This window comes from Aspergillus nidulans, chromosome VIII (assembly GCF_000011425.1).
Source record: "Aspergillus nidulans FGSC A4 chromosome VIII".
NCBI lineage: Eukaryota > Fungi > Ascomycota > Eurotiomycetes > Eurotiales > Aspergillaceae > Aspergillus > Aspergillus nidulans.
In genome coordinates this window covers 1,119,898-1,140,252 of record NC_066264.1, presented here as the reverse complement: position 1 = coordinate 1,140,252, position 20,355 = coordinate 1,119,898, and the positions used below count along the sequence as shown (strand labels likewise).

Here is a 20,355-nt window from a genome sequence, read left to right as displayed (position 1 = left end):
GACTACGGAGCGTGTTATATACGAATGTCTTCTATATGATGATACCCTAGTGTTGGCAAGTGACGAACTCTATTGAGTGTAGTCATATAGTCCATCGGCGTAAGTCCATTTTGTATTCCATAGATTTCATATAAGAGAAGAACCATACCACAAACGCTGAACTCCATATGTGCATTGCAAGCCGTCACGAAAAACCTCAAGCAGGGTATTCTTTTATCAAAAGCATAGGAGCAGAACCAAAGTACCAAGGCCCCCTAATATCTCTGCCTCCCCAGTGTTGGAGCCCACGTCACAGGATGAGTCTCTGGCGTAGCCTGATCATCCTGCTTCCAGACCTTGATAGTCTTATCCGCCTCACCGGTAATCAAGCGCAGGCCCGTCCTATCGAACGTAGACGTCATGATACCAGCTTCAGCTTCAAGCGAACCCGGCTGGGCGGTTGTATCGATAGTCTGGTAGCGGTATCCCGTCTTCCAGTCCCAGAAGGACATGGAGCCGTTGTCACCACCGGAGAAGAGGACATTGTCTTCATTGACGGAGAGGGTATTGATGATCGCGTTATGACCTTCAAAGTTCTGCATGAACTCGCCACCAGGACACTTCCATTGCTTGATGCTCCCTGTGCTAGCAGATGCGAAGGTGAATTCGCGAGGGTGCGTGGCTAGACTGCGAATGCCCTTTTTGTGGTGAGTGAGGACGCCCATGGTCTTTCCAGCTGCGAGATCCCAGAGGCGGACGGTCGCGTCGAGAGATCCGGTAATGACTTGAGGGTCGGCTTCTTGGCATTGTACATCTGCGACAGTGCCGGTGTGGCCGGACAGAACGTGAATGTTGCTGCGAGTGCGCATATCCCACACACGTGCGACGCCATCTCGACCACCAGTTACTAGCAGGTCAAGACGGGGGTGGAGCGCAAGTGTGTATACACCACTGAGATGGCCGTGGTAATGACGAATGACCTTGTTCGTTTCCAGATCCCAGCATTTGACCATCTTATCCTCACCGCAGGAGAAGAGGTATGGGTGTCGCGGGGATACGGCTAAACCGCGAACAGTCGAGATATGACCCGTAAGGGTTAACCGCAGTGCACCGGTCGCAAGATTCCAGATCTTAATTGTCCGGTCTCCAGCACCACTGGCAAACCACTCGTTATTCGGTTCCACAGCCAAACTCCGCACCCATCCCAGATGGCCCGATATAACCCTCATCAGCTTCCATGGTGCGTGCCACTCGGGAGGTTGTTGCCGTGTGGCTGATGGTCTCTGAATTAAGCTCGTTGGCTTGTCATCTCCCGCAGCGCCGCTCGCGCGACCTCCTCTCCTTACAAGGGCCGTAGACGCGCCACTCTTGTCCCCAGAGCCCGATCCTTCTGACCGTGAACTGATCTTAGGCCGCTTCGACCTTGCTGCGGCTGCTTGCGCTTGTTTTGCGGCAAGAGCTGGAGGAAGCTCCTTCACATGTTCATATTCTGTTTTTCGTCGGTAGGAAACACCAATCGATCCGTTCGAGGCGGAGGGTGTGACCATGAGATATTCGGGACCGAAAAGCTCGGCTGTTCTCTTCGCCGAGATGCGCACGGCCTCACCTGGCGTAGTCGATGGAATCACGTCCATTATGAGGGGTAGATGGTAAAGAAATGGGCCTCGATAGGTCCGAGTAGCTTGGGATTGAAACCAAGCTCCTGGAGGTTCGATGTCTCGCCCAAACGCGTATGAGGTCAAGTGGGTTGGGTTTGTAAGTTCTAGTTTTGAGGAGTTTCGAGCGAGTGGAATCGTAATGAGAGGGGTTCAGCAGGAGGAAGGAGGTCTTTGAAGAGCAAGTTGTAGAGACCGCAGGCGTCGGACACGGAAGTTTCTTAGCTTCGGAATTAGTGCCTGAGGCTGCAAGGCAACATCAAGGTATCTTGTCACCTGCTCTTGCCAGCTTCCATGCTTCTTAACCCTTCAACATTGGACATAAACATCCACCTTAATAACTGAATACGCTCTTGATTGGATAGTAATATGGCTACGACGGACTCAAAGTTTCCACTTCATGAAGCTGCTCGAGAGGGCAAACGTTTGTCTCCTCAATAAACACAAAATATATATGGAGTATACTCTTGCTAACACCCTACCAGTTTCTTTGGCTGAGTCACTTCTGAATGTCAGTTTCTCGTACCAACTGCACTAGCAGGCATATCTGTTGAGTCCTCATCTGATTTCCTTCAGGCAAATCCAAAACTAGCTACTACGAAAGATGATGATGACCGTCTTCCAATTCACTGGGCGGTGGCCTACAACCACCTTCCCATCGTCGAGCTCCTCGTTTCAACAAAGGACTTCGATCCGGATGTCGAGGTACGTACTCGTTGGAACGTATCTTTTGCATTGTAAGACCTTACCAGACTAATTGGAAGGCCAGGACGGATCATGCTGGACTCCTCTAATGATCGCCGCTAGTCTTAGAAATGCCGAAGGTGACCCCATCATCGAGCTACTCCTGCGCAAAGGAGCGGATGTCAATGCCAAGAGCATCACTGGGCAGGTAAGTCCCTGTTGATACTAGTCATTCTTTTTTGAGGCACCAAATTGATCAATCCAGAATGCACTTCACTTTGCAACATCTAAAGCAAACATCACCACAGTCCGGACCTTACTGGAAAACAAATGCAGTGCCCGAGTCAAGGACAAAAGGGGCCAGTTAGCGCTTCATCGTGCGGCTGCGATAGGCTCTACGCCAATCATCCAGCTACTGCTGAAAGAAGGTCGAAGCCCGGTTAATGCTACTGATAATGATGGCCTTACGGCATTGCACCATGCTATTTCAGAAGGTCATGGTGATGCGGCGCTTACGTTGTTGAAAGCTGGTGCTGAGGCGGATAAGAAGGATGCGAGTGGGACGTTAGCGATTGATATGGCGCCGGATAAGAAGGTAGATAAGCAGCCAGCATCATTGGAAAAAGTGTTAACTTATGCTTTTAGGTTCGGAATTATATCCTGCAGGCGGCGGAAAGGGAGGGTATTGAGCTTTGACATGTAGAAGGAAACGGATAAACTGAAAACATGGATTGTATTTGATATACCCTACTCAATTCCTGCTTGGGATGAGATGATCCATAGAATGGGTTTAAAATGTTAAGATTTTTGGTCAGTCGAAAGGATTGAGTTCCCAGATTGCTATTTATATACACGATCATACAAACGTAGGGTTTCACTTCATTGTGCTGTCTACCAACTCGCGATATATCTTCTTGAGATCCGCAATGTCGGCTTGAAGCTCCTCAACCTGCTCGCTCTTCTCACCAAGTAACTCAAGCGTGGTCTCGTATCGTCTGTCGAGATCTTCGAGTTTCTGCTGTAGCTCTTGCACCTGTGAATCAGATGCTCTCTTCTCCTCCACCTCTCGCATCAGTTCAACGACTTGTTCGCGGGCTTCGTCACGTTGGGCGGTTATGCGGGCCATTTCGTCCTTCGAAGCGGCGCGTTCGCTCTCCAGCCGGCGTACGGTGGCGCTCATGCGCTCAACGAGCTGAACTGACGGCCCCGCGCCGACAGTGGATTCAGAAATAATATCGTTGATGCCCCGCGAGTGTGTTGCAGTGCCACCGAATGCTGACGGCGTCCGCGAGCCGATGAAGAACTCATCTGGTTCAAGCAGCTTTGGCGACCCGGGCACTGTTGGGAGTGAACCCTTCTCTGAAAGTATCGGCGACAAAACCGATTGAGAGGCTGAAACCGGAAGGGAATTCTGGCGTGGAGGAGTGTTTATGTCAGGGATGACACCTGGTATAGCGGACGAGCGTCGGCTTGTTGGCCGGTAGTCTGAGAGCGAGGTGGGAGCTTCCAGTATACTGGGTCGATGAGAGGAAACAGGAGACTCGTTGCGCCGGAGGGGATTCATGGGGCGCATGGCTTGTTCACGCCACTTTGCCCGCTCATCTTCTAGCTTTTGTGTCCATGTTGCATCACTAATGGCCTTCTGCTCAGCCATTTCATTTTGTGCGGCAGTTAGCTCGTCAATGGCTTTTCTCAGCTTCTGCTCAGCCTTCTGTAGTTCCTGAGAGCGTTCCTCTATTCTATCTGAGAGGTCGCGCTCGTTTTCCTGTGCGCTTTCGAGGTCCTCTTCAAGTCGCTTCACCTTGAGGTTCTACCTCCTGTCAGCCTTTTGTGGTTGATTGCGAAAGAACACACTCACCATCTCGCGAATCTTTCTTCGTGCCTCAGCCTCCCGCCGCGCGACCTCGTCGCGTTCCTTTTCTACATTCGCTAGACGCGAAAGTAGAGAGCCTTCTAAAGCCTGCCAATTCTCGCTGGCAGCGGCGTACTGTGTCTGCAACGTCTCAATTTGACGTAGGAGTTTAACCTGCGCATCCCCAGCCACCCCAGAAGATGCTTCCTCCGCCCTTGACCGTAGAGACTCCATCTTGCTCTCCAATACGGACTGCTCCCCTTTCAGCTCCACTTCCAGAACTCGAGCCCTTTCTTTCTCCTGTTCAATAGCCTCCTTGAGATCAGCTATTTCTCTCTTGAGCTTTTCCTCGCTGATTTCGCGTTCAATCCTAGCGCTTGAGAGTTCCTCTTCCAGCTGATTGGCACGCTGCTTTTCCCGCTCCAAGGCATCGGAGTTGGCCTTTGCCTCTGCTGCATCCGCCCTCGAGACTGCTCGAGCAAGCTGTCCCTTCATTTCCTGAACCGTTTGGCTTAAAGCATTCCGTTCAGCAGTTACGGTCTCCAAGTCTCGAGCAGTCTTTGTCTGCGCGGAAAGAGACCCAGTGGCTCTCTTCTCCGCTGCCTCTGCCCGCTTAACCCTAGCTTCCGCATTGGCTAAGTCCCTCTCTAGCCGGTCATTTTTCTTCTTCGCCTCGGCCTGGAGCTTGGAATTTTCTGCTAGCTGTTGTCGGAGCTTCTTGATCAGCGTTCGATGGTCCATCTCCGTCTTGGAGAGCTTCTGTCCCTCCTCCAACAGAAGCGCGATCCTCTCATCCTTCTCCCGAAGCTGTCTATCAACACTTCCAGGTTCCGCTGTAGCCGCCGCCTTTCGTGCCGACTCTGCGGCTTCCTGGGCTAGGTATTTCAGTTTCGACTGTAAGGCATCGATTCGCTCAATATATCCGTGTATCTCCTCTTGTAATTCGGATTCGACAGCTTTCTTATCCGATTGCTGAAGTCCATCCGGATTCTCTTCCTCATTTGCCGGAGTGATACCCCTCTCCGCAGAAGAGCCACTACCAATCGGTGCGGGCTCTTTTGGTGCAGATGAAGGATCAGTCTCTCCGCCTGCCTCAGAAGCCGGAGCAGATGCCAAAGTATCTTTCTCGCTAGGTGTTGGTGCCGCAGCTTCCGACGACACGCGCGGGGAGGATGAAGAGTCATGGCTCATACGTGAGAGCGCCGCCGCCGGCGAGCCAGACCCAGTATCCGGAAGTGGAGTTATTTCCCTGGGAGGTGAGCCGAGACTAGATTCTATGTCCATGCTCGATCGTGCGCCGTTGCTCTGAACCGGGCTGCTAATAGGAGATACAACGGCGGAGGAGGAATCTGGAGTATTCATAGCGTTGTTCTTGGCCATAGCACGAGCTAGGCGTTCCTGAAGTCGGTCATTTTTCCGGGCGTTCGACGAACTGCGCGAGATGTCTATCAAGTCAGCAACCAAGCTATTATGATGCTAACCAGCAACATACTACCAGTTTGTTCGCCCGACTTTGTTCTCACGGCCGCCTGTTTGTGTTGCGACCGTTTGGCGTCTTCCTCCTCTGTCAGCATTTGATCTAGCCGCGACTCGACACCTGCGACGGCCTGCTGCAGGAAAGAGCCGACTTTCCACCTGGCTTGCGACATGGCTCTAGATAGTGTACAATCGCAGTCGGGGAAATCAAAATTTCAAGGGTTTCAGCTCCTCAGCATATGTCTGTCGAGCGTACGGCAGTTAACAATGGTGATACGAGGCTGCCTGCTTGCGTTACTATGGGTTCGGGAAGCCGTGCCTCGGATTGCTTGCGTCAATCGCAGACAGGAGCACGGTAGAACGAGAGACTGGTTCGGAGTAAAAATCCATGAAAAGAAGAAGCGAAGCGCGACAGACGACAAGGGAAGGGAAAGAACACGAGGCACTCAAGTCAGCCCTCACGTTGAAAGGTGATTTATCGGCCGGACTGGATTGCGTGGACTTAGACGGCTAAGAGCAGAATGGGGCTTGGCGGCCGTCTTCCCCGATTCGGTCTGCTGGACGTCAACCTGGGCCTTGTCCACAGCTGTCCCCCGCGAACCCTTCTAGACACCCCGCGAACCCTAGCCTCTGCCTTTCCGATTAACTGCCGACAGGCCTTCACTTGTCAGAAATCATGTCGGCTGCTTCGCTGGAGCCACCGACCTACCTCAGCTCCCTCCAAAACAACATCCGAGCTCGCCCTATCCCGTGGGAGGGAGCTGTTCGAGCTGGAAACATCACAGACGATCACTTGAAGAAGATTAAGGCTGTAGACAAGGTCCGCAAGGAACAACGGCGTCAGACAATCGATGGGGATATCCCGGGATACGTGACCTTGCTGGCGGGAGGTTCAAGCGGGAAGAGTGTCCTCGAATCGGCCGCAAGGAGAAGCGATATTGTACAGTATATTCTTGTCCTGGCAGCAGATCTTATAAACGGTATGCCACTGCCAACGCCTGACTGATAAGCAACAACTGACGCGCTTGGTTGCTTTAGATGCTCCATCCCTATCGTCCGCCCTGATAGCTCATCCCCAACCATACAAACCATTCCTTCCTCTGCTGCGCCATTCCACTAATGCCGAAGACCCTATTCCGCTGCTCACCTCTAACTTCTTGACCAACCTGGTTTCGACAAGCATTACCTCTTCTTCAAAGTCGACCCCGCAGGATGAGGAAGCTCTTCCGCAACTTTACCACTATCTGTCTACCCTAACCCAGAACCAGGACAGCGGGCTTCAGGATATTGGAGTACAGGGGCTATCGACGTTGCTGCGCACATCTCGGGCTCGGCAGCTATTCTGGGCGCAGCGGAAGGAGACAGTGGATCCTTTGGTTGAGATCCTACGTGCCGCTGCAGGGAGCAAAGACAGCGGTTCCAGCACCACCCTTGCCGGCAGTTCTAGAGGCGTTGACGTCGGCATTGCAGGTGGCGTCGGCCTGCAACTCCTATACCGAGTGCTTTTGGTCCTTTGGCAATTGAGTTTTGAGGGCGAGCTCATTGGAGATGAGCTGCAAGAGTGAGGATCCTAGACATGACATCATGCCGCTTATTACTGACAGGATTAGGGACCATGAGATACTCCAACTGTACTCACATCTCCTACGGCTGTCTCCGAAAGAAAAGACCACGCGTCTCCTTCTTGCAACTCTCCGGAATCTCCTTTCTTTCAACCGCACTACCCTCTTGCCTGTCGCTGTATTCGTGCGCCTACCTGCTCTTCTCTCAACCATCTCGGGTCGGCACCTGACAGACCCGGACCTCCTGGAGGACCTCAAATACTTGTCGGAAATGCTCGATGAATACACAAAGACACAAACCACTTTTGATCAGTACGCCGCAGAGCTTCAATCCGGCCATCTACGGTGGTCCCCGCCTCATAGGAATCCCACATTCTGGAAGGAGAATGCCCGCCGAATCCTGGATGAGAACAGCGGAGCGCTTCCTAAGAAGCTCAAGGAGATAATCTCTAAGAGCTGGGAAAACGACAAGCAGGTCCTTGCCATTGCTTGCAACGATGTGGGACATTTGGTTAAGGAACTACCCGAAAGGCGGGGGCAGCTGGAGAAACTAGGTTTCAAGACACGGGTGATGGAACTGATGGCCGACAAAGATGAGTCGGTGCGATGGGAGAGCTTGCGGGCGGTGGGGGAGTGGCTCCGTTATACCTTTGATGATTGAATTGTACATCCTCTTCCTGTCGCATGTCGGATAGGAAGTAAACCACCACTGCTTTCCCTTTTTCTTCTTACAACTTGTAAACATTCGAAGCGTGTCGCCTCTTCAGTGTACGGAGGATTTACGTGTGTATAGCTTCATAGAGCTTCAAGCAATTGAAACCTCGACTTGAGCTCTGAATTATTCAGCACTCCGTATAAATGCGCTCTGACAATGCACACAACACGCCAAGCCAGGGATTTTGAACCGAATTAATTGAGTTCCAACTTGGAGACCCCAGAGACGCCTAGCAGCAGCGAGCCCGTTAGGCGCTAAAAAATTGGACACGCAATTGACAATGGCCAGTCGTGGGCACGTTGGTGGACCGCTGATCGCCGCTATACAGATCGCCCATGGTTCTACAGCTTATCGCGGATGATTGCCACTCGAGGCCGCCACGAGCCCACGACTTAACCCCGCCGTTCTCCTGTCTTTTTTTTTTTGTATATTTTTATCTCTCCCTTCTTAGCCTATTGGGGCCATCTACTGCACGTATTGTCCTTCGCTATACCACATAGTTGAAGAGGGCGACTCGCGAGGCATCCCAGAAGCGGGGAGAAAAAAATCGCGCACGCCGAGAACGAGTTTCCTGTCATCCTTCCCCTGACACGCAACGAGAGAAGAAGAATCCCTTCCCAATGTCACGATCCTTCGGCGGCTGCAAGCGATGTAAGTCTCGGCGACAAAAATGTGATGAGGAACGTCCTACTTGTGGTCGGTGTAAGTCTGCGGGGACCCAGTGCCGGTATGCGATGCAGCTGCAGTGGGGAGGTCGGGCTTTCTCGAGGTCAAGATTTGGGGCATGCATGCAGAAGCTGGGTAGGTTTGATGGGATTATTGTGCCTAGATCAGCACTGATAGGAAATACCTGCCAGAATACTCTCCTGGAGAATTCATCTACACCACCGCTAACGCATCACCGACTTCACCGACATCGCCAGTATCACCGACCGCAGTCACCGTACCCTCTACACCTACAGCCATTACTCTACCCAAATCTTCTACGCCTCCCACCATCACAATACCCCAGTCCGTCGATCCGTTCTCCTCCCTTAATAGCAGCCAGAAATCTCTCCTCCATCACTTCCTCTCCGATGCTTCTCAAATCACAGCCTGCCATTCAGGCATGCAGCAGGAGATCTGCCGCATGCTCGTGCCAATGGCCTTGCAGACACCGTCCTTACTGTACGCGACAATGGCGCTGTCTGCAATCCATATCCAGGCCCTGAACAATCACACAGAGAACGTCAAGTCAGCACCAGACATTGCACGACTGATGGCGATGAGTTTAGAGCATTTCCGGAAGGAGCTTCAGAGTCCGGGTACGAGGGGAACAGATGCGCTGCTGGCGACGGCACGTACGCTATGTCTGGCGGAGATCCACTCAGGTGCAATCCAGCCTAACTCATGGCGAGCGCATATTGAGGGTGCGCAGGCGTTAATGATAGCGGCTCGTAAAAAAGATGGGTGGGCTCCGGATTCGTCAGAGGGTTTCCGCAGGTATCTGGATCGTTGGTACAGATCGATTGTTTCGCTGACGGCGTTGACGGGGAACGGTCCGCCTATTGGTGGTGTTACGTGCCAGACTGTCTCGACGCCTGTCGGACCGACGCCAGAGACGCCAGACTACCTCGATGATTACTGGGGCTTCACGGTCAGTCTATCGGCGGTATTCCGAGGCATCGGAGCAGCAGCCTGGCAGACGCCGCCAGACCAACCAGCGGATGCCGAGGAGGTCACAGCACTGGAGTCATCCGTTCTCGAGCTGATTGATGAGGGTGAGCGAGCACCGCCTACGTTCTACCCAGGTGTGGTCGAAGGACTGTCTCCCGACCATATTGTTCGATTTACCCTTTGCAACGCCGCATTTCAGCACAGCGCATTGATCCAAATTGAACGTCGACTCCGCCGGACACCGGCGTCTTCGCCAAAGGTGCAGCGCTCTGTCAAGAAGATCATCGAATGCACCGAACAGATCGGACCGTCGCCCGGTCTTAGTCCGTGGACGATGCTCACAACGCCGCTGTTCATCGCGGGCTGCGAGGCACAGGGTGAGGACCGGGATCGTGTCCGGCAGCTCCTGACGCAGTTGTATGATACCATCCGGGTGCCGAATGTGCTGCAGTCTCTGAAGTTTTTGGAGGAGTACTGGGCTCACCAGTTGGATGAGAATGAGAGTTGGAATCGGTTCCTAGGTACGCGGCTTCCGCTTTTGTCGATTTCCGTTTATGTTGAAATCTAAACTAATGGTCGCAGATCGGATGCGGTTCGACTTCATTCCATACTAGACAGTAGTCTTACCGATTCATGTGTTTATGTTTGATGCGGCTTGGATACTACAACGGTGCGACGGTTTGGATAGGGTATTTTCTGTATGGCGCTCATTAGGTTTTATAGCGAGTGTAGCGATTATTGTTTAATGGTATTCTTTTACTTCATGTCAAGAATGTAGGACCGAAAGTTGCGTCCCTGCCAGAAGAACACGAGACGGATCAGGAATGCGTCAACTTTATTCGCACGTCAGTTCATCAATATCATAACTCGCATCATAGCTCGCATCATAGCTCCTTTAGCTGATGCTTATTTTCTCCAGAACTGACCAGTCCATTTGCTATGGTCGGCGGGTGTCGTCTACCTGCATGAACCCTCTAGTCTGCCTTAGTGCTCCAGCGTCAACGCTCGCGCTGCAAGGAGAGCAGGGAGCATGCCGGTTTAAGACACAAACGTCGTCGATATTCGACCACTCGCGTCCATGGGCTATGGCCCAGTCGCACAAGAGTCGAGACTGTGTCTCAAAGCACTCTATCGGAGCACTCTATCCATAAAGGAGCTTTGCTTCAAAACCCCCGACCTGCATGGGCGTACAGTGTACATAAATAGACGTTCTGGAACTCGGTTCCACAGACGACCAAATTTGAAGCGATTCGATGGTCTTGGGATATTTATAACCTGTTACAGGCGGCTGCTGGAGCTATTGAAGCTCATGCGATGTAAAGTGGGTGCATAAGCCATCTTTTTAGGCTAGTGAAGCCACCAGGTGTCAGTGAAGAATGAAGGGTGTTTCAGTCTTGAGTCGTTACGCTTCGGCCGCTGACGCCGTCACCTAGATGGGCGAGATCGAGACCGTCTGGCACCGTCCTCCTTGGGCTCCTTGAACTCCTCAACGCTGGAGGGACTTGGAGTTTTACCCCTGAGGGTAGGTCGAGTGGAGGCAGGACATCTTATCGATTTAGCGACTATCAAGCCTAGCGCCGTCCTGGGCGCCTGCACCACCGTTACTCCAGACTCTGCATCGGACTCTTCGGGGTCCAGGGCAAACATGATGTTACTCGAGTGGTATCTGGTCCGACTGCGCGTGCTGGATCGTATTAGAGTAGCTCAAGCTGCTCGTTTGAACACCGCCTGGCGGGAGAATGAGTAGAGATCATGTCTTACTCGCACCGATAAAGTTGAGAGCATCGCAGCTATTACCGAAGCTTCTGACCCACCTCCAGACAATCCTCCCCCTGAACCTGAAATAATCAAATCTTCCTCCTTGAATTCACGCACCACTCGCAGGCCCGGCATCAGCTCTGCCGTGTTCTTGACTTCTTGTCGGCTTGACTCGAAGATCGAGATTAGCCTACGCTGCTTTCAGCCATTCTCCGTCCTTCTTTGGCTCTTCAGCCCACCCTGGCTGCCGTTGGCGCTTAGTCTCGCGGTCGTCACCTTTATCATTCGCCATGAAAGCCTGTCGATCGCCCATCAGTGGCATTGACCATCACTAAATTGGTTCGATTCTCGCGTTCTCATTCGACCGCTGCGGTCATCTTTTCTCCTATTCAATTCCACGCCGGCTCTCCAGGGCTTTGACCAGAACTCTCTTTCTTGTCGGCGTCGTCTGCGTTCACATCCTTTCCTTTCTAGTTCTATCTTCAATGTTTATCACCTCGTTAAATTCTATCTTATTGCGACTAGATCTTGTCAAATATGGCCCCTGGTTGGAGTCCGCCGTCTCCTGGCATCCGGGCCCGAGCTTCTGTCACTGACACACTCTCTGCGGGCGCCTATCTACCTGAAGCCACTATTGTCTCTGGCGTCCCTGCGCATCCTCTCCCGTCTCCCAAGCCCGACCCTACTGCTACGGTGGTGCGTAGGAAGCCTCTGCCGGCCTCCTCTCCTGTGATCGCTGCCCGTTCTCGCCGATCGGGGCCTTCGCTGTCCGTTTCTTCCTCATCGTCTCTTTATTCGACCCGCTCCCTTTCGCAAGCAGATCCCCCTGCTCGCGCGTCTCCTCTTCAGTCGCCCGCCTCTCACTACTCTCATTCTCGGAACAGTTCAGTTGCGAATAGCCTCTCCTCCTTTGTGTCGAACTCCGCCGCGCAGTCTTCTGTGCGCGGCGAACCGTCGCTCTTTGCTCGCAGGACTATAGATAAGACCGATAGGTATGACAAGATAGCCCAGCCCTACCTTTTCCTCTCCACCCCCTGGTACCCTGGCCGTCCAATGCCATCCCCTCCCCCTTCTCTCCTCTTCCCCTCCTGTTCATCCTTTCCTCCTTCATCCCTCCCACTGAAGGGCCTCGTATGTTTGTCATCCTCTTGGGTCGCTGCAGGACTAACCCCGTGCGCTCGCGTCTTTTCTCCAGATTTCCCCGGAGCAGTCCTCTCAAGACTCCTCTCCGGATAGATACCTCCGCCTCTACTGTCAACGTAGATGGAGACGACGACAGCGACGACAGCGACGACGATATAACCAATCTATACAAATCGCAATTCACGAATGGGACGCCCATACATAGCCGTCTCGTCAGCGAACCGTTCATTCCCGTTCTCCCTTCTCCGATAAACTACAAACGCGCCACAACCATGGCCTTGCACCCGCCAACGAACCGGCCACCACCTCTGCACATTGATTCTAATGCGCGGAGTATGTCCAGTGGCGGGAACGACCCCCGGCAGCCCAAAACACCGGGGAGCAAAATCAGTTCCTTCTTTGGCTGGAGGGCAGCTACGTCTCCTGGCGCGGAATCTTCAAGCACCGAAATCTCCGACGGCGGCCGGTCTCCGCTGCCCTCACCAATGCCTCCTTCCATACCTAGTACCTCATTCTCCATCACACCTTCCACATCGATCCCGTTTGATCCTACTGCTCGGCCGAATGTAGGCTACCCCGTGCGCAATGGCTCACTCAGCAGCGCGGGTATACTAGAGTCAAGCTCCTCCGCCCTGGTGGCGGAGCTAGAAAACGAGCTGCGGGAAATCAGCTCGGAGCTGGCGGGGTCAATTCGGCGGGAGATGGAGTTGGAAGATCTGGTGGAAAGGTTGCAGTCGGAAATGCCGTCGGAGGCACCAAATCGGCGAACCAGTGATTACTTCTCAGATTCAGGGAGCAGCTCTATTCGGTATGCATATGAGTCGGCTGGGCGTATTGAAGATATAGAGAAGTATAAGCGTGCTGCTGAGCAGGAGCGCGCCCAACTTCGCGCTGAGCTCGGTCAGAGACTTCAGGAGGAACGTACCCGTCGGACGGCATCGGAATCCCATGTCCAGATTCTGGAAGCACAGGTTGCTCAGGTAGGTTGCCAGACTCTGTTGAAGGGGAAAATTGTAACTGACCGTGCTGCAGCTCCGGCGTGAAAGGACAGAACATTCTGACTTAGCCTCCAAAACTCGCGAGCTTGAAAGCGCCCTGGAAGGCACCCGGCGCAAGCTCGCTGAAGAACGCCAGATCAAGGACAACTTCGAGGATCTCCTAACCGCCATGCGCGTTGAACTGGAACAGCTTCGCACAGAGCGGGATTTGCTTCGCGAAGGCCAGCCCCTTAGCGACCCCGCCGAAGTACAACGCCTGAAGGAAGAAATCGAAGCCTTGAAGATTGAGAATGCAGCCCTCTCTCAACTTCAAGGCAGCAGATTTGCTTCCATTGCAGAAGAAGAGGGGCCTGTGAAACGAAACAGTGCCTTCGGATTGTCCCGCTCAAACTCATTGGCCCGCATGCCTCGGAAGAGCTCATCTCGCTCCGGCTCACTATCACGTTCGAATTCGGTTTCCGCTAAGGATCGTGCAACGCCTCCACAGGAATCGCTGGCGGACCGGGTCGAAGGGGCGGAAGCGCAGCGTGATGCGCTTCACGGTGCCCTCAAGCGGCTATTAGACCGTCAGGCCTACGAAGCCCGGCAGACGGAGAAACGCATCCGAGCGATGGAGCTCGAGCTTGCCCGCGCACAGGAGGCTGGCTCTCCGCGCAAGCTAGGCTACGAGCGTGAGGTGCGCAATCTCCGCGACGAGGTGAACCACTTGCGCATGCGCGCAGAAGACGCCCTTGAGCAGAAATGGCAGTGCGAGAAGGGCCTCGCGGGTCTGAAAATGGACCTTGACCGTGCTGAGCAGGAGACTGCGTCCCTTCGAATTCTTCTCCAGGAACATGATATAGCAGTTCCCGCTGAGCTTGCCGACAACGCCTTGGGCGGCGATGCCTTTGCAGAGGTGATCGCCACCTCTTCCTCCCTCGAGTCGGCATATCAGCAACTCCAGGCGGATCGCGAAGAAGCCGAAGCCAGTGTAGCGCACTCACCCAACGTAGATGATGCAGAACTCGCCGAGTCGTTCAACCGCACCGACACACTAGCGCAGCACGTGCGCCAACAGCTAGCATCAAACACCGCTCTTCGCGCGCGCCTCGCGGCCGCAATTAACAAGGGCGAAAAGGACCAGCAGCTTTCCGCCGCGCGGATCAACGAGATGCAAGCCCGCCTGAAGGAAATGGAGGACTCCCTCCTTGCTGCGCAGCAACACGCCGACGATGAAATCTCGCGTCATGAAGACGAAGTCCGTCAATTGCAAGAAAGTCATAACGCCCAATTACTCCGTATGAAGAACGGGTCGCGCAGTCCGGCAGCGTTGTCGCCCATCATTGGCTCCGGCGGCCCCAACACGCCGTTTATGGTCAAGTCGCCTCGATTAGATAAGACGACTAGCGGTGACGGGGTGGCCTTGACGCAGGTTGTCAAGTCTGAGATGCTGGACCAGCGCGTCAAGGAACTGGAAAAGTTGTTGCGCGAGGCGGATCGGGAGATGGGCGAGGTTGTGAGTCGGATGAATCGCGCACAGATTGATGTTGCTGAGTTGCAGGCTGCTCGGTAAGCACCTTTACCCCATTCTTTCTGTCTGAGACTTGATTCGGTAGAAGCAAGACTAACGAATGGAATAGTGACGAAGCCCTTCGCGAAACTCGCCGTCTTCAGCAGGAGATCCTCACTGAACGCAATGTGTTCAAGAACCTCCTTGGTCGGAACTAAATGTACACTACCATAATACCCATACCTACACCTGATTAATCCGCCCCCTCCCATCTACATCTGTCTTTTGCTGTTTGCTTTTGGCCTGCTCTGCTCTGCTCTGGAATCTGCACATACATTGGATTGGATTGAAGAGGCTATATATATCCCCGGATGCCGGTGTTTGGTGTTTGCATTTGCATCTTGCTTTTGATTCGGCTGACTGCTTTTGGCTCAACAGTCACGGTGTTGTACTGTATATATGCTTGTTACGAGCACCACGACGTCCTGTTCTAATGTACATAATCAGCTGTTGCTGCTGCTAATACTAATCTATCCGTTGAAAAGCATCATTTTGTTAGCATCTGTGTCCTTGTTCAGAACTGTGCTTTTGTCCGACCCTTCAGCGCCGCTTGACTCAATAGGGGCCGTTCGATCGGTTGATAGACTAAACCATAAAAAACCTTGAATTTTTGGATGTGTGTTCACGCAATCATTCGTTCTGTTTGCCATTATTGACCCAATACCGACAGGGAATTGCAGCCCCTGACACGAATATAAATTAGCTACCGATGGTCAGCATACAACACCAACTTCACCAGCAAACGGCCAACTTGAACATTCAAAAGTCACCAGTGAGCCAGCTAGGGGTAAAAGGACCCTCAATAGTTCCGAGAAAGAGAGACCGCTGATCGTCCTACGGAGCAACAATATTCACCCTCAACCAAAGCTCCAGAACCGCCCGCTGGAGGCCAAGAACATCAACCTACTCATAGCCCAGGGTCCAGATGGCCACAGAACGGTAAGGGAAAAACCAGGAGCCTAGCGAACCTTCAAATAAATGAGGCTTACAGCATTTTCGGAAGTTCATGCTCTGTACTCTAGTCGTTCGTACAATCTTTCATAGACCTGTGCAGAAACTGCTACTACACAAACTAACGTCTCCTAGTGCATGGCTCAATGCTCTGATGCGTGCGATTGGAAGAGAAATGATCTTCGACAAACCTCGAAACTATCAAACGGAGGTTCAGCTTCATGAGCTCAAGGTAGATGGTAGACACAACGCCACGTATCTTCCCAACCAAGCCAAGGAGTGTCCTAGAGGCGCTCTGGAAGCAGCCAACCTCAGCTGGGCGGTGCATGATGCACCGCTCAAAGATTTCCGGCAAATAGACGGCGGGCATGGGCTAAAGTAACTCAGAACGGGTTGTCCAAGGCTCAAGGGTTTGTTCTGAGAGATTCTTTCAGAATTCGGTAAGCCCCAATGTTAGCCGTTAACCCAGCAGCTATGTCAGGGAGCACACGTACAGCTACCATCAGGAAACAGCCCAAAACAAGACTCTCTCGTTTTTGGATGCGGTCGAAGTGCATGGATCAAGATGACCACGAAGTTTCCAAAAGTCTATGTAAAGACTTATTTGAACCTGCCATTGAGTTAAGTTGGAGACGGAATCTGGAATGGGATGGATGTCGCAGCTGGGTGGCCCTCCTAGAGCAATCTACAGGCTTCTTAATACGCCACGCCTTTCTCTAATATAGAGAAAGAAATGCCTGGATCAAAGCGGGCCTTTGAGGACGTAGCTAGTATCTGCAAATGAACTGGCTTTGCAGCATGTTACAGTGATTGCCCCAGAGACGAAAGACAAATTATGCTAATGAAACGCCACAGGTAAGACAAACTACATGCATACAATGCACCAGCTGCGCACGAGTATATGCAGCACACGGACTTGAAGAGACCTCATGAGAAGATATGCTTGAAACGTCTAGCTTCGGAGGTTAGATTCTACTGTTCAGGTATGTGGAGTACCTCTGGAAGCAACGAGCACCGGCATAATCAGAAGCAATATAACAGAAGACAATGCAGAATATCACTCAGAGCATAGCTCCCTACCTAGCGCCTAAAAAGTAACCCGAAAAGGGATGCAGAAGTTCTATTCTAAGTCAGGGGATTAGGCACATAAATGTAATACCAATGACGGACTTGTAATATCGTCAAACGCGCTTAGTTGATTCGACTCGACTAGACAGGACGACCGCAGTAAGGACTAGGCAGGAATCTATTTTGGCTTTACCCTAAAACGCCGTCTGGTATCCCATGACCATGACATGACACAACGTGACAAAAAACGAACGACAGGAAAGAAAAAGAACTGAGAAGTATGAGACTTCACTCCTCCATAGCCTCGTCCTCTGCATTTCCATCACCCCATAATCCCTCGATCTTGAACTCCGCTGCCCACTCAGAAACGACTTGTCTCGTGTCGACACCTGGCGCGGCTGCCGAGTTGTTGGCATCCCCAGTAGCGCCGTCCGCTGTTGTGTCGACGACTTTCAGGACTGGAGGCGTGGCCCAGCCCTGAATCCGTCCGTCGCGCCAGTCATTGATGACCGTCATAGCAGCGGCCTCGAGATTTGGCACACCGCGCTTACCCAACCGTCCGCGCTTGCGGGCAACCTGGATAAGGAAGTCGTTTGTCCGATCCGTGGTGGAGGTACCCGAGTAGAGCGTGGGAATACCATAAACCTGGAGGAGTTTTTGAAGGAGGCCTTCCGAGGAGGAAAGGCGCTTGAGGAGGAGGTTAACAGCAGGGATAGGGTCTTCGATGTGTTTAGGAGGAATAGCGTTGAGGAGGATGAGGCGAGCTTGATCATCTTGCTTCTTCTTGCCCTTCTTCTCGCTAGTGTTGGGGAAGACAATTCCAGGGGAATCGATGAGCTTCAGCTTGCTGTCAAGCTTGACCTCGCGGAGGTTGGTGGTGACGCCGGCCTCGGCGCCTGTCGGACAGGCGTTGCTGGAACCCTTGTTCATGCGGGCTGTAAGGGCGTTAATGACGGAGGACTTGCCGACGTTAGGGTAGCCGATGACGCCGACGGAGATGGCGCGCTTAAGACCCTTGTTCTGCGCGTACGTCTTCAGTGCGCGGAAAAGGGTCTCCGATGTGCCTTTGATGGAGAGTTGCTTGTGGTCAAAGCTGTGAGCGTTGCCAGCACCATTGGAGGCCTTAAGTGGGAGGGTGGGGAAGTAGCGGCGCAGGTGAATGAGCCAGTTTTTTAGCACGGGCGGGGGAACGAGATCGATCTTGTTGAGGATGAGGATGAGCCGCTTTTGTCCACCGTCTGCAGCCATAATTTCCCGCTCAACTTCTTTTGACCGTGTGCCTTCAGGGTCACGCGCATCCAGCACGTAAAGAATGACATCCGCCGCCTCAACGACCTTCTTAAATACTTTGTCGAATGCTCGCCTTGAAGTTTCTTTGCCCGCGGCAACAAGCGCAGGCACACCATCTTCATCTGCAACTTCGTCGTCCTCGCTCATGCCTTCCATCTCGTCGTCCTCGTCCATCTGATCCTGATCTTCATCGCTCTCACTACCCTCATACTCCGCCGCCCGAGCCCTAGCCGAGGCAAGCAGCGCAGCCATTGGGTTAGCGTCGTCTCCCATATCCTCGTCCATCTCATCATCCAAAATGTCGTCGCCCTCAAGATCCACCGGTATAGGGTTGGTCGACTCCGCAGTAGCATCACCGCCCTGCTTAGCAGCAATACGCCTAGCACGAGCCTCCTCACGAATGCGCGCTTGTTCCTCGGCCTTCATGCGTCTTCGCTCCTCGATCTCTTGAAGCATCTTTTCCTTGTGCGGGAAGAGGTTGGGGATACCGGGATCCTTCTTAATCTTGGAGCGCCATTCGGGGTTCTAGTCCGTTAGCAACCAGCAAGCAACATTATACAGCAATAACAAGTGGAATAAACACCTTCTTCGCAAGTTTTCTCTGCTTGCGCTGTTTAGCCGCGGAGGCCTTCTCGATCTTGTGTCGCAGCCGGACGGGTGTTCGCTTCGAAGTTTTGCCTGGTCATGTAAGCGGATATCAAGACCATCAATTCCAGTATCACATACCTAGCTTGACCATTTTGACGGAAGTTGGACGTGTTGTTTTGAATTTGTCGTCCCGCCAAAACTCGGTCTGGAACTGTTAATTTTTTGAAGATTTCCCGCGCTAAGATAACCGGAACTGGGTTTCGCCGATCACCGAGACGCCCGCATCGTTCAGCCAGAATAACGGAGGGGGATGTATGATATCGCTTCTAACAAGTGCATTCTTATTTATTTCTTTCCTGTCTATCCTTAAGACTGCTCCTAATATTGTTCGCTTCTGCTTTTCGTTATTTTTTTTCATTCGTTGTTGTAAATCATGGCTGCCACGGGCTCATTCTCTGCCCCTCCACAAGTACTCACATTTGATGGTCTTCTATCCGACTTTGATGGCACCATCGTTGATTCGACGGATGGTGAGTGATATTATGGGTCATTTGCATGGCGGCGATGCCTGCTGAGGCTGGGTCTCTTACAGTACAATACTAATAGTCACATAGCTATCGTAAAGCACTGGCATAAGTTAGTCACTGACACCCGAGGAACGAAACGCAATGAGATCCGATTACGAGCTAACACCACCTAGAATCGGTGCTGAACTCGGTGTCGACCCGAAGACAATTTTGGCTACATCTCACGGCCGCCGAAGTATTGATACTCTACAGCTGTATGACCCCGCAAAAGCCAACTGGGAATGTAAGTGCCAAATATCCGACACCCACGAAATGGCTACATTACTAACGTCTCTGGTGGGTAAGACGTCAGCTACATCGAGGGACTCATCCCCAAAGAGTACGGTTCTGACGCTATTGAAATCCCCGGCGCGCGGTCCATCCTTGCTGCCCTCGAAGAGACCGGCGCAACCTGGGGCGTTGTGACGTCGGGGACGCGCGCGCTCATTGACGGCTGGCTGGGTGTTCTCAAGCTCACACATCCAGATGTCCTCGTTGTTGCGGAGGATGTAGAACTCGGGAAGCCAGATCCGCGATGCTACCTGCTTGGACGAAAGAAAATGGGTCTAGAACATTCCTCCTCGATAGTGGTGCTGGAGGATGCGCCGTCAGGCATAAAGGCTGGCAAGGCAGCCGGTTTCACTGTCATTGCTTTGACCACCACTCACACTTTGGAGCAGCTTCAAGCGGCTGGGGCGGACGTGATAGTGGAGGATTTGAGGAGTATTAGCGTAAAGGGTGTTGTTGACGGGCGTGTTCAGTTGGAGGTTCGGAATGCCTTCCAATAGAGCGGTGTCGTCAGGTCACTCCAGACCAGCTTTCTGGAAGTTCGACGGCCGTTGTGTCGGTGACGCTCTTGTCTGCC

The 20,355-nt window shown here is 52.7% G+C and overlaps 8 protein-coding genes and 1 pseudogene across 9 annotated transcripts, besides 1 other annotated feature; 6 read left to right on the top strand and 3 right to left on the bottom strand.

The window, feature by feature from the left end:
- Nucleotides 1-20,355: part of a sequence feature (contig 1.17 1271..347844(-1)) that runs on past both edges of the window.
- On the bottom strand, nt 83-1,808 carry ANIA_01208 (mRNA splicing protein prp46). The gene has a single exon (XM_653720.2). It carries the CDS (start codon nt 1,611-1,613, stop codon nt 255-257), a length of 1,359 nt encoding a protein of 452 aa, XP_658812.1. The 5' UTR covers nt 1,614-1,808; the 3' UTR covers nt 83-254.
- On the top strand, nt 2,004-3,014 carry ANIA_01209 (ankyrin repeat domain-containing protein; the record flags this gene model as incomplete). The annotated part of the gene is made up of 6 exons (XM_653721.1): nt 2,004-2,058; nt 2,120-2,145; nt 2,211-2,339; nt 2,404-2,526; nt 2,584-2,913; nt 2,964-3,014. 6 exons carry the CDS (start codon nt 2,004-2,006, stop codon nt 3,012-3,014), a joined length of 714 nt encoding a protein of 237 aa, XP_658813.1.
- On the bottom strand, nt 3,193-6,080 carry ANIA_01210 (M protein repeat protein; the record flags this gene model as incomplete). Its single annotated transcript, XM_653722.2, has 3 exons — nt 5,663-6,080; nt 4,177-5,615; nt 3,193-4,128 (listed from the first exon to the last, which is right to left on the bottom strand). The coding sequence occupies exons 1-3, from the start codon at nt 5,817-5,819 to the stop codon at nt 3,193-3,195; spliced, it is 2,532 nt and encodes an 843-aa protein (XP_658814.1). The 5' UTR covers nt 5,820-6,080.
- ANIA_01211 (H(+)-transporting V1 sector ATPase subunit H) lies at nt 6,323-8,036 on the top strand (the record flags this gene model as incomplete). Its single annotated transcript, XM_653723.2, has 3 exons — nt 6,323-6,626; nt 6,685-7,207; nt 7,257-8,036. The coding sequence occupies 3 exons, from the start codon at nt 6,323-6,325 to the stop codon at nt 7,867-7,869; spliced, it is 1,440 nt and encodes a 479-aa protein (XP_658815.1). The 3' UTR covers nt 7,870-8,036.
- ANIA_01212 lies at nt 8,544-10,781 on the top strand (annotated as a pseudogene). Its single transcript has 4 exons — nt 8,544-8,724; nt 8,781-10,100; nt 10,358-10,424; nt 10,499-10,781. Coding segments are annotated over exons 1-4 (1,851 nt in total).
- On the top strand, nt 11,831-15,185 carry ANIA_01213 (uncharacterized protein; the record flags this gene model as incomplete). Its single annotated transcript, XM_653725.2, has 4 exons — nt 11,831-12,329; nt 12,533-13,460; nt 13,513-15,026; nt 15,098-15,185. The coding sequence occupies exons 1-4, from the start codon at nt 11,875-11,877 to the stop codon at nt 15,183-15,185; spliced, it is 2,985 nt and encodes a 994-aa protein (XP_658817.1). The 5' UTR covers nt 11,831-11,874.
- ANIA_01214 (uncharacterized protein) lies at nt 15,953-16,911 on the top strand (the record flags this gene model as incomplete). Its single annotated transcript, XM_653726.1, has 4 exons — nt 15,953-15,966; nt 16,114-16,356; nt 16,786-16,833; nt 16,866-16,911. 4 exons carry the CDS (start codon nt 15,953-15,955, stop codon nt 16,909-16,911), a joined length of 351 nt encoding a protein of 116 aa, XP_658818.1.
- ANIA_01215 (RNA-binding GTPase) lies at nt 17,152-19,088 on the bottom strand. The gene is made up of 3 exons (XM_653727.2): nt 19,063-19,088; nt 18,920-19,014; nt 17,152-18,861 (listed from the first exon to the last, which is right to left on the bottom strand). The coding sequence occupies exons 1-3, from the start codon at nt 19,073-19,075 to the stop codon at nt 17,335-17,337; spliced, it is 1,635 nt and encodes a 544-aa protein (XP_658819.1). The 5' UTR covers nt 19,076-19,088; the 3' UTR covers nt 17,152-17,334.
- Nucleotides 19,277-20,278, top strand: ANIA_01216 (glycerol-1-phosphatase gppA; the record flags this gene model as incomplete). Its single annotated transcript, XM_653728.2, has 4 exons — nt 19,277-19,454; nt 19,539-19,560; nt 19,625-19,734; nt 19,797-20,278. Exons 1-4 carry the CDS (start codon nt 19,358-19,360, stop codon nt 20,276-20,278), a joined length of 711 nt encoding a protein of 236 aa, XP_658820.1. The 5' UTR covers nt 19,277-19,357.